At 46.9% G+C, this 14585-nt stretch overlaps 1 protein-coding gene across 1 annotated transcript in view; it reads left to right on the forward strand.

Moving 5' to 3' along the window:
- The window catches only part of GTF2F2 (general transcription factor IIF subunit 2), a 115208-nt gene that overhangs the window by 12945 nt on the left and 87678 nt on the right, over window positions 1–14585 (forward strand). The window contains exon 5 of the mRNA XM_054163104.1: window positions 11862–11903. Within this exon, the coding sequence (XP_054019079.1) occupies window positions 11862–11903 (42 nt within the window). The remainder of the gene's footprint in view (window positions 1–11861; window positions 11904–14585) is intronic.

Genomic DNA, 14585 nt, shown 5'->3' on the forward strand with positions numbered 1-14585 from the left:
TAAACAATTCCAGTGATGGTGACTCCACCACCTCCCTGGGCAGCACATTCCAATGGCCAATCTCTCTTGCTGGGAAGAACTTCTTCCTAACATCCAGCCTAAAGCTCCCCTGGTGCAGCTTGAGACTGTGTCCTCTTGTTCTGGTGCTGGTTGCCTGGGAGAAGAGACCAATCCTCACCTGGCTACAACCTCCCTTCAGGGAGTTGGAGAGAGCAAGAAGATCTTCCCTGAGCCTCCTCTTCTCCAGGCTGAGCAGCCCCAGCTCCCTCAGCCTCTCCTCACAGGGCTGTGCTCCAGACCTCTCCCCAGCTTTGTTGCCCTTCTCTGGACACTTTCAAGTGTCTCAATATCCTTCTTAAACTGAGGGGTCCAGAACTGGACACAGGACTCAAGGTGTGGCCTAACCAGTGCTGAGTCCAGGGGCAGAATAATTTCCCTCCTCCTGCTGGCTAAACTACTCCTGATGCAGGCCAGGATGCCATTGGCCTTCTTGGCCCCCTGGGCACACTGCTGGCTTGTGTTCAGCCTCCAACACTCATGTAAACACAACAGTGTGGCTGGGAGAACACGGTGTCTGTAACAGATTTGCCTGGAAACTGCAATGTTTGTGTCACATTCATCTCTACAACCAGATAAATTCATGCAAGAGAAAAAATACTCAGGTTTATTTCTTTGTTATGGTGCCAACACCAGCTTTAACACCACAGCAACACATTTTAGCCATTTGCCAATTGAAGTGAGCTTCAGGAAAACTCCCTGACTGCACCTTACCCTTGCTAATCTCAAGCAAACCCAATTTTCTCAGGGTCTGGGCTTGCTTAGTGTTTCATTGCAAACACTTCTCAGTTCACTGACTACCCTTTGCTCCTGATTAATGTAGTGACTTCTACTCAATAGACCCAGGCTCCTTGAAGAGCATTTTCTAGTTGCCAAGAAATACAAAGTGTTTAATTGATTAAATAAAAATGGGACAGCCTCTGAGCACCTAAAGGTTATGAAGCACTGGTGTTACAGATGGCAACATAGAAATTGTAATGATTTTCCTGCTGATGACAAATACTCCACATACAAGCTGAGAAACTGCACTCACTGCACTGTTCCCTATAGCAAACTGCTGGCCAAGCTGTCAGCCCCTGGCTTGGATGGCAGCACACTGCGATGGGTTAGGAACTGGCTGGAGGCTGAGCCCAGAGAGTGGTGGTGAATGGTGCCACAGCCAGCTGGCAGCCAGGCACTAGTGGTGTGCCCCAGGGATCAGTACTGGGCCCCATGCTCTTTAACCTCTTTATTGATGATCTGGACGAGGGCATTGAGTCCATCATCAGTAAGTTTGCTGACGACACCAAGCTGGGGGCAGGAGTTGATCTGCTGGAGAGTAGAGAGGCTCTGCAGAGGGACCTCGACAGGCTGGGCAGATGGGCAGAGTCCAAGGGCATGAGATTTAACACATCCAAGTGCCGGGTTCTGCACATTGGCCACAGCAACCCCTTGCAGAGCTACAGGCTGGGGTCAGAGTGGCTGAGAGCAGCCAGGCAGAGAGGGACCTGGGGGTGCTGGTCGACGGTAGACTGAACATGAGCCTGCAGTGTGCCCAGGCAGCTAAGAGGGCCAATGGCTTCCTGGCCTGCATCAGAAACAGTGTGGCCAGCAGGAGCAGGGAGGTCATTGTGCCCCTGTACACTGCACTGGTTAGGCCACACCTTGAGTCCTGTGTCCAGTTCTGGGCCCCTCAGTTTAGGAAGGAGGTTGACTTGCTGGAGCATGTTCAGAGAAGAGCAACAAAGCTAGTGAGGGGTTTGGAGCACAGCCCTGTGAGGAGAGGCTGAGGGAGCTGGGGTTGCTTAGCCTGGAGAAGAGGAGACTCAGGGGTGACCTTATTACTCTCTACAACTACCTGAAGGGAGGTTGTAGACAGACGGATGTTGGTCTCTTCTCCCAGGCGGCCAGCACCAGAACAAGAGGACACAGTCTCAGGCTGCGCCAGGGGAGGTTCAGGCTGGATGTTAGGAAAAAGTTCTATACAGAGAGAGTGATTGCACATTGGAATGGGCTGCCTGGGGAGGTGGTGGAGTCACCATCACTGGAGGTGTTCAGGAGGAGACTTGATGGGGTGCTTGGTGCCGTGGGTTAGTTGTTTGGGTGGTGTTGGATTGGTTGATGGGTTGGACACAATGATCTTGAAGGTCTCTTCCAACCTGGTTTATTCTATGTATTCTATGTATTAAGTTAACATGAGAGGTTTTTGAAGCACTCTTTTGTCTCCAAAGGTGTCTTGGGAAGCAAAATACCCTGGAATTTGCAGCAAACATGCAAAAGCCACTAAATCTGTAGTCTAAATACATCTTCACACCTGAAGTCTCTCCATTGTGTCCAACATTGAGGTTGAGGCACAAAGCTTTCAACATTTTTAAACACTTGCTCCCAACCTCTTTGACATTTGGCATCTATGAATTCTGGACAGATGGGCAGAGTCCAACAGGGTGGCACTCAACAAGTCCCAGTGCCAGGGGCTGCACTTCAGTCACAACAACCCTATGCAGTGTTACAGGCCGGGGTCAGAGTGGCTGGAGAGTAGACAGGCAGAAAGTGACCTGGGGATACTGGTTGATAGTAGGCTGAACATGAGCCAGCAGTGTGCCCAGGCAGCCAAGAGGGCCAATGGCATCCTGGCCTGCATCAGGAACAGTGTGGCCAGCAGGAGCAGGGAAGTCATTGTGCCCCTGGACTCAGCACTGGTTAGGCCACACCTTGAGTCCTGTGTCCAGTTCTGGGCCCCTCAGGTTAGGAAAGATGTTGAGTTGCTGGAAGGTGTTCAGAGAAGGGCAACGAAGCTGGGGAGGGGTTTGGAGCACAGCCCTGTGAGGAGAGGCTGAGGGAGCTGGGGTTGCTTAGCCTGGAGGAGACTCAGGGGAGACCTTCTTGCTGTCTCCAACTCCCTGAAGGGAGGTTGTAGCCAGGTGGGGATTGGTTTCTTCTCCCAGGCAACCAGCACCAGAACAAGAGGACACAGTCTCAAGCTGCCCCAGGGGAGGTTTAGGTTGGATGTTAGAAAGAAGTTCTACATTTTGTCACCTTGGAAGATGCTACAGGGAGTTTACATATTCTGGATGGTTTGTTGCTTCACACTGACTTGTCAGGTCACCTGGAGCAGCAGAAGACATCAGATAGAATAGAATAGAATAGAATAGAATAGAATAGAATAGAATAGAATAGAATAGAATAGAGTAGAGTAGAGTAGAGTAGAGTAGAATAGAATACAGTAGAATGGAATTGGAATAGCAATAGGTATAGGGATAGGATAGGATAGAATAGAATAGTAGAATAGAATAGAATAGGAATGGAATGGAATAGGATAGCATAGAATAGAATAGAGTAGAATCGAATAGAATGGAATGGAATAGGAATAACAATAGTAATTAGGATAGAATAGAATGGAATAGAATAGTAGAATAGAATAGAATAGGAATAGAATGGAATGGAATAGGAATAACAATAGTAATTAGGATAGAATAGAATGGAATAGAATAGTAGAATAGAATAGAATAGAATAGGAATAGAATGGAATGGAATAGGAATAACAATAGTAATTAGGATAGAATAGAATGGAATAGAATAGTAGAATAGAATAGAATAGGAATAGAATGGAATGGAATAGAATAGAGTAGAATAGAATAGAGTAGAATGGAATAGGAATAGAACAGAATAGAATAGCATAGAATTGAATAGAATAGAATAGAATTGAATTGAATTAAATTGAATTGAATTAACCAGGTTGGAAGAGACCTTTGAGCTCATAAAGTCCAACCTATCATATTTAGCAAATAATTTAATATTTTCAGCTGTGATGTTTAGACTTCTGAATGGATTCAATGTGTGCTTTGTTTTGTCCTGACTGAAGTTGCTTTTTACACCTATTGAAGTTGGAGGAAGCCCTTTAGTTCTGACATTGCTTTTACGAGGTGCCTTTCACTATGTCCATAGTGTAAGGAATTGCAATCTCTTCATCATCTGCAGTGTATATGCTGGATCTGAGCTAATACAAAGCTGGATGCAAATGGATCTCATCCCAGAAACTGTTAAAAGTCTGTCTGTGCTGCCTTTCACACATGATCTGCTTTCTGTTTAGACTGTCTCTGGTGTTTCTCCTCTGAATTTTCTTTTCCTATTCCTGTGGCTTGAAATAGCTCTAATGAATAATACAGAATAGTACAATGCACTTCAAAAGTAGCAGTTGCAAAATATCTCCCTATTTCCTTTGCAAGGTTGCAGGACACATCCCTAAGACCTGCAGTGGCATTGCTGAACATCAGTTTAGGGCAGCTGGAGTTTAGGGAAGTGTGGAACGTGTCCAGAGAAGGGCAACAAAGCTGGGGAGGGGTTTGGAGCACAGCCCTGTGAGGAGAGGCTGAGGGAGCTGGGGTTGCTTAGCCTGGAGCAGAGGAGGCTCAGGGGAGACATCATTGCTCTCTACAACTCCCTGAAGGGAGGTTGTAGCCAGGTGGGGGTTGGTCTCTTCTCCTGGGCAGCCAGCACCATAACAAGAGGACACAGTCTCAAGCTGTGCCAGGGGAAATTTAGGCTAGATGTTAGGAAGAAGTTCTTCCCAGCAAGAGAGATTGGCCATTGGAATGTGCTGCCCAGGGAGGTGGTGGAGTCACCATCACTGGAGGTGTTTAAAATAAGACTGGATGTGGCACTTGGTGCCATGGTTGAGTTGCTTAGATGGTGTTGGGTGATAGGTTGGACCTGGTGATCTCGAAGGTCTTTTCCAACTTGGTCTATTCAATTCATTTCAATTCAATTCAGTTCAGTTCAGTTCTATTCTATTCTATTCTATTCTATTCTATTCTATTCTATTCTATTCTATTCTATTCTATTCTATTCTATTCTATTCTATTCTATTCCATTCCACTCTATTCTATTATATTATATTCTTCTATTTTATTCTATTCTATTCTAATTCTATGATGGCTGCAGATTGCTCTAAGCACAGTCATCTCTTGCTGTCTAGGCCTTTGCTGTCTAGGCTGGTTTCAGTATTATTTCTGCATTAAATATGAACTACATTCTGTTCCATAAACATCACCATATGTACATCAACAGTTGCTATGCAACAATGCTATTTGTGCTTCCAGTCATTTCATCTTATCTTTGTCATCAGCTATCATGGCTGTAATTTTTTGGGGGCAGGAGGAGAAGAGAGAGTTTTGCATACATTTCAATGTGTTGTGTTTAACTAAATTGATCTTTCTTATATGTGAATAGCTAAGAACTATCTTGGGGCAAGCCATGTGTTTGATACCAGGGTTTGGCTAAAACTGGTTGTTTTTTGAGCTTCCTAGTAGCAGACACCCTGGCATAAGGAAGTGCTGTCATTTAGAATAGAATAGAATGGAGTCGAATAGAATGAAGTAGAATAGAATAAAGTAGGATAGGATAGAATAGAATAGAATAGAATAGAATAGAACAGGTTGGAAGAGACCTCCAAGATCATCGCGTCCAACCTATCACCCAACACCATCTAATAAACTAACCCATGGCACCAAGCACCCCATCAAGTCTCCTCCTGAACACCTCTAGTGATGGTGACTCCACCACCTCCCTGGGCAGCACAGTCCAATGGCCAATCACTCTCTCTGTATAGAACTTCTTCCTAACATCCAGCCTAAACCTCCCCTGGTGCAGCTTGAGACTGTGTCCTCTTGTTCTGGTGCTGGTTGCTAGAGAGAAGAGACCAACTCCCACCTGGCTACAACCTCCTTTCAGGGAGTTGGAGAGGGCAAGAAGGTCTCCCCTGAGTCTCCTCCAGGCTAAGCAACCCCAGCTCCCTCAGCCTCTCCTCACAGGGCTGTGCTCCAAACCCCTCCCCAGCTTTGTTGCCCTTCTCTGGACACCTTCCAGCAACTCAACATCTTTCCTAAACTGAGGGGCCCAGAACTGGACACAGGACTCAAGGTGTGGCCTAACCAGTGCTGAGTCCAGGGGCAGAATGACTTCCCTGCTCCTGCTGGCCACACTGTTCCTGATGCAGGCCAGGATGCCATTGGCCTTCTTGGCTGCCTGGGCACACTGCAGGCTCATGTTCAGCCTACTATCCATCAGTACCCCCAGCACTGCCTGGCTGCTCTCCAGCCACTCTGAGCCCCATTTGAGAGTTGCTGTCTTGGTTGAAGGAATGGGAGCCTGCTTTTCATGAGCATTTGAGAGCAAACTTTGCTGATTGTGATTACAAATGAATTCCCTGCCTGCTTTGTTTGCCTGTTGCTTCATTTCTTGTCTGCCAGCGGGACGCTCAGGATTGCTGGCCCTGAATCTGAACAAAAATTGCAGCTCTGTTCCAGATCATGAGAAAAATTTTCCTCCCTGAGCTATTTTTTGGAGAACTGTGCTATTAGTGTGACTTGGGGAAAACACAGACCGTGGCAGACAGTTGCATCTGTAGCTGCAAAGGATGGATGGGTGAAGAGGAAGGTTTTACACTGCAGGCACGAATGAAGTTTAAGATATTTCTGCAGAGGTGGGTGAGATGACTCATTGAAATTTTGAATATGTCTTCAGACCTCCCCCTTCATAAGTGGGATTGCCTTCATGCCTGTTTTGGTGACTTTAAGCTCCTTCATGCTTGCTCCACCTTGCTAAGAGCATGTTGACTTGCTGGAGTGTGTCCAGAGAAGGACCACGAGGCTGGGGAGAGGCCTTGAGCACAAGCCCTGTGAGGAGAGGCTGAGGGAGCTGGGGTTGCTTAGCCTGGAGAAGAGGAGGCTCAGGGGAGACCTTCTTGCTGTCTACAACTACCTTAAGGGAGGTTGTAGCCAGGTGGGGGTTGGTCTCTTCTCCCAGGCAACCAGCAGCAGAACAAGAGGCTGAGGGAGCTGGGATTGTTTAGCCTGGAGAAGAGAAGGCTCAGGGCACAGTCTCAAGCTCTGCCAGGGGAGGTTCAGGCTGGAGGTTAGGAGGAGGTTCTACACAGAGAGAGTGATTGGCCATTGGAATGTGCTGCCCAGGGAGGTGGTGGAGTCACCATCATTGGAGGTGTTCAGGAAGAGACTTGATAGGGTGCTTGGTGCCATGGGTTTAGTTGATTAGATGGTGTTGGGTGCTAGGTTGGACGCGATGATCTTGAAGGTCTCTTCCAACTTGGTTTATTCCATTCCATTCCATTCCATTCCATTCCATTCCATTCCATTCCATTCCATTCCATTCCATTCCATTCCATTCCATTCCATAAGTGAAAAGTGTCTGGAGAATTCCATGGACAGACTGACTATCAGACCTTTGTTTGTGAGCATCATTCATGCATGGATTGTTTCACTGTTTCATGCCTCAACAGGCTGCTGGCTCTTAGCATTGCATTCCTCAGTCCTCTGAGTCTTCTCTTCCTTCAGAATCTCAGTTCATGAAAGCCACTATTCTTGTTTAATTCCTGTTCAGTAATACCCATAGCTGTGCCAATGTGCCTTAGAACAACTCCTTTACTCCCACACCCCTTGAATATTTTCCCCTTGTTTTGGGTTGCATTTTTTCCTCCTTTCTACAGCTTCTCATACATGAAGAGACCTTTGCTGAGTTTGGACATGAATCATGCCTACTAGAGCACTGGCAGCACTGGCAATGCATGATTGTATCCCTATGAAAATGAATATTTTGAGGCTTGTATTCTGGATTTTATGTATTTGTGGTTTGAAATACAAGTTACACCCAGCCATTTAATAAAGGTGAAGGGAAGAAACACTAAGAATTAGAATGGAATGGAATGGAATGGAATGGAATGGAATAGAATAGAATAGAATAGAATAGAATAGAATAGAATAGAATAGAATAGAATAGAATAGAATAGAATAGCATAGCATAGCATAGCATAGCATAGAATGGAATGGAATGGAATAGAATAGACTAGACTAGACTAGACTAGAATAGAATGGAATAGAATAGAACTAACCAGGGTGGAAGAGACCTTTGAGTCCAACCTATCACCCAGCACCACCTAATCAACTAAACCAAGGCACCAAGCACCCCATCCAGTCTCTTCCTAAATACCTCCAGTGATGGTGACTCCACCACCTCCCTGGGCAGCACATTCCAATGGCCAATCTCTCTTTCTGGGAGGAACTTCTTCCTAGCATCCAGCCTAACCCTCCCCTGCTGCAGCTTGAGACTGTGTCCTCTTGTTCTGGTGCTAGTTGCTAGAGAGAACAGACCCACCCCTTCCTGGCTACAACCTCCCTTCAGGTAGTTGTAGACAGCAAGAAGGTCTCCCCTGAGCCTCCTCTTCTCCAGGCTAAGCAACCCCAGCTCCCTCAGCCTCTTCTCACAGGGCTGTGCTCTAAACCCCTCCCCAGCTTTGTTGCCCTTCTCTGGACACCTTCCAGCAACTCAACATCTTTCCTAACCTGAGGGGCCCAGAAGTGGACACAGGACTCAAGGTGTGGCCTAACCAGTGCTGAGTCCAGGGGCACAATGACTTCCCTGCTCCTGCTGGCCACACTGTTCCTGATACAGACCAGGATGCCATTGGCCTTCTTGGCCACCTGGGCACTCTGCTGGCTCATGTTCAGCTGCTGTCAATCAATACCCCCAAGGTCCCTTTCTGCCTGGCTGCTCTCCAGCCACCCTGACCCCAGCCTGTAGCACTGCATGGGGTTGTTATGACCAATGTGTAGAGCCCTGCACTTGGTCTTGTTGAATTCCATCATGTTGCCCATCTGTGTAGCCTGTCAAGGTCCCTCTAGAGAGCCCTTCTACCCTCTAACAGATCAACACCTGTTCCCAACTTAGTGTTGCCTGCCAACTTACTAATGGTGGGCTCAATCCCCTCATCTAGATCATCAGTACAGATACTGAATAGGATTTGGCCCAGCACATGCTCATTCCTTTGGTATAAACCTACTGCTGGTTTGCTGTAAATGTGTAACTTCATTATTGCAGAGATCAATCAGCTGTAATGGAATTCTCTCATGAAAATGTTCAGTTTGGACAGTAAAAGTGATTTTTTCCCCCCCAGATTATTCTTCAGCGAGTAAATACATAAACATTAATCAAGCATCTTTAATAAAACATTAATAATAACATAATAACATCTTCAATAAAAACATTAATAATAACATCTTTATTGATGATCTGGATGAGGGCATTGAGTCCATCATCAGTAGATTTGCTGAAGACACCAAGCTGGGGGCAGGAGTTGATCTGCTGGAGGGTAGAGAGGCTCTGCAGAGGGACCTCGACAGGCTGGACAGATGGGCAGAGTCCAAGGGCAGGAGATTGAACACATCCAAGTGCCATGTTCTGCACATTGGCCACAGCAACCCCATGCAGAGCTACAGGCTGGGGTCAGAGTGGCTGGAGAGCAGCCAGGCAGAGAGGGACCTGGGGGTGCTGATGGATGGTAGGCTGAACATGAGCCTGCAGTGTGCCCAGGCAGCCAAGAGGGCCAATGGCATCCTGGCCTGCATCAGGAACAGTGTGGCCAGCAGGAGTAGTGAGATCATTCTGCCCCTGGACTCATCACTGGTTAGGCCACACCTTGAGTACTGTGTCCAGTTCTGGGCCCCTCAGTTAAGGAAGGAAGTTGACTTGCTGAAATGTGTCCAGAGTTAGCCATTGGAATGTGCTGCCCAGGGAGGTGGTGGAGTCACCATCCCTGGAGGTGTTCAAGAGGGAATTGGATGTGGCACTTGGTGCCATGGTCTAGCCATGAAGTCTGCAGTGACAGGATGGACTTGATGATCTTTGGTGTCTCTTCCAACCTTATTGCTTCTATGATTCTATAATTGTATGAAATTAAACTTCTGCATAGCTTTGCTAATCAGGAATCTGAGTATTTCCCCTACATTTCTCCTTTTTCCACACATTCTAGGGTAGAGACTAACCCCAACATTCTCCCTTACCTGAAACACAATTTAAAATGCTAAAACATATTTGTCCTTGGCTTTCAACCCAGAGATGTCACAGCTATCATTATGCTCTTTACTTACAGGCAAGAGTGAATTACTGCTCTGAGTCAGAGAATGATTTCTGAGTCCAGCTCGTGCGATCATCTCTGCAATTTACAGCCTGAGTATTAACAGAGCTGAAAACATGAAATAGTTTTGCAAACCCTTATTCTTCCCACTGACTCTTCCTGGCTTCCATGGCTGATGGCCTTCTTTCCTCATTCAGAGAGCTGATGCTAACACAAATGGGAAAGGCAGCATCTCACAGATCCTCCTTGCTCTACCAGTGGCTGTCAGTGTTAACAGCTGAAGACATGCGAGGTTCTCAGAGAGAACACATCATCATTAGAATGGAATAGAATAGAATGGAATTAACCAGGCTGGAAAAGACCTTTGAGATCATCAAATCATGATGATCATCATCACCTAGTCATGAGGACTGTGGTGACAGGTTGGACTCGATGATTTTTGAGGTCTCTTCCAGCCTTGGTGATACTGTGTGATACTGTGATAATGTGATACTGTGAAATCCAACCTATCACCCAACACCATCTCATCAACTAAACCATGGCACCAAGTGCCTCATCCAGTCTCTTCTTAAACACCTCCAGTGATGGTGACTCCACCACGTCCCTGGGCAGCACATTCCAATGGCCAATCACTCTTGCTGGGAAAAATTTCTTCCTAACATCCAGCCTAAACCTCCCCTGGCACAGCTTGAGACTGTGTCCTCTTATTCTGGTGCTGGTTGCCTGGGAGAAGAGACCAACCCCCACCTGGCTACAACCTCCCTTCAGGTAGCTGTAGACAGCAAGAAGGTCACCCCTGAGCCTCCTCTTCTCCAGGCTAAACAATCCCAGTTTGCTTTAGAACATAGTTTTTAGAGCTAATTTGAAATAATGATCACAGAAGCATTGCACTTCCGTATTTTCTTTATTCTTCATTTGTGGTTTTTTTTTGTTCCAGAAAGCCAATCAGAAGAAAAATCTGAAAGCAGATTCTGAGCACTACATATTTCACTGGAAATAATTAAACTGCTTTAATGAAAGGAAGATGCTTATTTTCAGGATATCAATGGCATCCTGGCCTGTATCAGTGTGGCCAGCAGGAGCAGGGAGGTCATTGTGCCCCTGGACTCAGCACTGGTTAGGCCACACCTTGAGTCCTGTGTCCAGTTCTGGGCCCCTCTAGTTTAGGAAAGATGTTGAGTTGCTGGAAGGTGTCCAGAGAAGGGCAACGAAGCTGGGGAGGGGTCTGGAGCACAGCCCTGTGAGGAGAGGCTGAGGGAGCTGGGGTTGCTTAGCCTGGAGAAGAGGAGGCTCAGGGGAGACCTTCTTGCTGTTGACAGCTCCCTGAAGGGAGGTTGTAGCCAGGTGGGATTGGTCTCTTCTCCCAGGCAGCCAGCACCAGAACAAGAGGACACAGTCTCAAGCTGTGCCAGGGGAGGTTTAGGCTGGAGGTTAGGAAGAAGTTCTTCCCAGCAAGAGAGATTGGCCATTGGGATGTGCTGCCCAGGGAGGTGGTGGAGTCAGCATCCCTGGAGGTGTCCAGGAGGAGACTTGATGGGGTGCTTGGTTGCATGGTTTAGTTGATTAGATGGTGTTGGGTGATAGGTTGAACTTGATGATCTATGAGGTCTCTTCCAACCTGGTTTATTCCATTCCATTCCATTCCATTCCATTCCATTCCATTCCATTCCATTCCATTCCATTCCATTCCATTCCATTCCATTCCATTCCATTCCATTCCATTCCTTTCCTTTCCTTTCCTTTCCATTCTATTCTAAAATAGTGACTGAGATTATATAATAAATTGCCATTATTTGCTTTTGAACCTACTTTTCAGAGGTGATTTCAACTAACAATCACAGACACATTACACTTCCTTATTTTCTTTCTTCCTCACTTGTGTTTTTTTTTTTTGTTCCAGAAAGCCAAGCAGAAGACAAATCTGAAAGCAGCAGCAGCACTGGTGAGTGTGGACACTTTCTTTGACACACTTAGGAAACTATGACTGCACCTTTTCAGTTCTCCTTTTCAAGAAGTCCATAGATTAAACCCATTGTTTATTATTTTCTATGCCTCTATATATATATTTCAAGGGTAGAATATCATAACATTTAAAAATGGCTTCAGAAACTGATTGCTGTGACTGAAAGTTTAAAGTATTAATATGTTTTAGTTAAATCAAGAGGGAAAATGGTGAGGGAGAGCCTTAGAAAGGTAATGCTCTGTTGGATGTTATTTTAATTGTTTTTAATTAATTTTAATATTATCTTTTCCAAGGTTCATTGTATGTTTAAGTTTGACTGAATAGCATAGCATAGCATAGCATAGCATAGCATAGCATAGCATAGCATAGCATAGCATAGAATTAACCAGGTTGGAAAAGACCTTTGAGATCATCAAGTCCAACCTAGCACCCAACACCATCTAATCAACTAAACCATGGCACCAAGCACCCCATCCAGTCTCTTCTTAAACACCTCCAGTGATGGTGACTCTACCACCTCCCTGGGCAAGGACATTCCAATGGCCAATCTCTCTTTCTGTGAAGAACTTTCTCCTAACATCCAGCCTAAACCTCCCCTGGCACAGCTTGAGACTGTGTCCTCTTGTTCTGGTGCTGGTTGCCTGAGAGAAGAAACCAACCCCCACCTGGCTACAACCTCCTTTCAGATAGTTGCAGAGAGCAACAAGGTCTCCCCTCAGCCTTCTCTTCTCCAGGCTAAGCAACCCCAGCTGGCCACCTGGGCACACTGCTGGCTTATGTTCAGCTTACTATCAACCAGGACTGGCCACAGGACACAAGGTGTGGCCTAACCAGTGCTGAGTCCCGGGGGAGAATGACCTCCCTGCTCCTGCTGGCCACACTGTTTCTGATGCAGGCCAGGATGACCTTCTTGACCACCTGGGCACACTGCAGGCTCATGTTCAGCTTACTATCAACCTGCACCCCCTGGTGCCTCTCTGCCTGGCTGCTCTCCAACCACTCTGACCCCAGCCTGTAGCTCTGCATGGGGTTGTTGTGACCAGTTTGCAGAACCTGGCACTTGGATGTGTTCAAGCTCATGCCCTTGGACTCTGCCCATCTGTCCAGCCTGCCAAGGTCCCTCTGCAGAGCTCTCCTACCCTCTCAGAGATCAACTCCTGCCCCCAGCTTGGTGTCATCTGCAAATTTACTGATGATGGGCTCAGTCCCCTCGTCCAGGTCATCACAGTCTCAAGCTGTGGCAGGGGAAGTTTAGGCTCGAGGTAAAGAGAAAGTACTTCCCAGAGAGAGTTGTTAGGCATTGGAATGTGCTGCCTAGGGAGGTGGTGGAAGCACCATCCCTGGAGTTGTTCAAGAGGGGAATGGATGTGGCACTTGAAGCCATGGTTTAGTTAGTCCTGAGGTATTGGGTGATAGGTTGGACTCTATGATCCCTGAGATCTTTTCCAACCTTATGGATTCTAAGAGTAGGCAGCTGTAAGCTTCACTTACACAGCTCAGAGTAGTGAATAAAATCATTGCCCTTTCCTTTTTTTTCCCCCAAATGGGCAATGTGGTTATATGAAATAGATCCCTATGGATATCTGATATCTTAGAGGTTTAATTCCAGGTCAGAGCTCTTCTCTGTAGGTTGCCTTTGCAGTCACTGAGAGAGGGAGTTGCAGGAAGTCTAACAGGTGTGTGCAAGTGCAATTCCCTTGCAGCTTGAGCAAAGCTCTCCTGAGCCTGTGTGTTCTAGCTTGCTCTCTTCCCTTTTGTCAGAGCCTTGGGGCTTATAGTGCTAAAATTGCCAGGCAGGTACATGGCAGCATGAGAATCTTCAGTGTGAAGATGTATTTTAATGAACATCTCCTTTCCTGCTTTTATTAAAGAGATATTTCAAAAGTGTCCTTAAGAGCTGAGTGCAAGGAAGTGCTGATGGTAGCATGAGCCCCTGCACGTGGAAACGAGGCACAGCTAATGGAAACTATAGGCAGACATCTCACTTTTGTTAGTAGAAGGATTACCTCTGATGCATAACAAAGCTGGGGAGGGGTTTGGAGCACAGCCCTCTGAGGAGAGGCTGAGGCAGCTGGGGTTGCTTAGCCTGGAGATGAGGAGGCTCAGGGGAGACCTTCTTGCTCTCTACAGCTACCTGAAGGGAGGTTGTAGCCAGCTAGGGGTTCGTCTCTTCTCCCAGGCAACCAGCACCAGAACAAGAGGACACAGTCTCAAGCTGTGGGAGATTTAGGCTTAAGGTGAGGAGAAAGTTCTTCTCAGAGTGATTGGCTGTTGGAATGTGCTGCCCAGGGAGGTGGTGGAGTCACCATCACTGGAGGTGTTTAGGAAGAGACTGGATTGATTGTTGAGCTGGCTCAGAATAGAATAGAATAGACCAGGTTGGAAGAGACCTTCGAGATCGAGTCCAACCTATCATCCAACACCACCCAACCAACTAACCCATGGCACCAAGCACCCCATCAAGTCTCCTCCTCAACACCTCCAATGATGGTGACTCCACCACCTCCCTGGGCAGCACATTCCAATGGCAAATCACTCTGTCTGTGGAGAACTTCCTCCTAACCTCCAGCCTGAACCTCCCCTGGCACAGCTTGAGACTGTGTCCTCTTGTTCTGGTGCTGGTTGCCTGGGAGAAGAGACCAACCCCCGCCTGGCTACAGC

The sequence above is a fragment of the Dryobates pubescens genome, chromosome 7 (assembly GCF_014839835.1).
Source record: "Dryobates pubescens isolate bDryPub1 chromosome 7, bDryPub1.pri, whole genome shotgun sequence".
Taxonomy (NCBI): Eukaryota; Metazoa; Chordata; class Aves; order Piciformes; family Picidae; genus Dryobates; species Dryobates pubescens.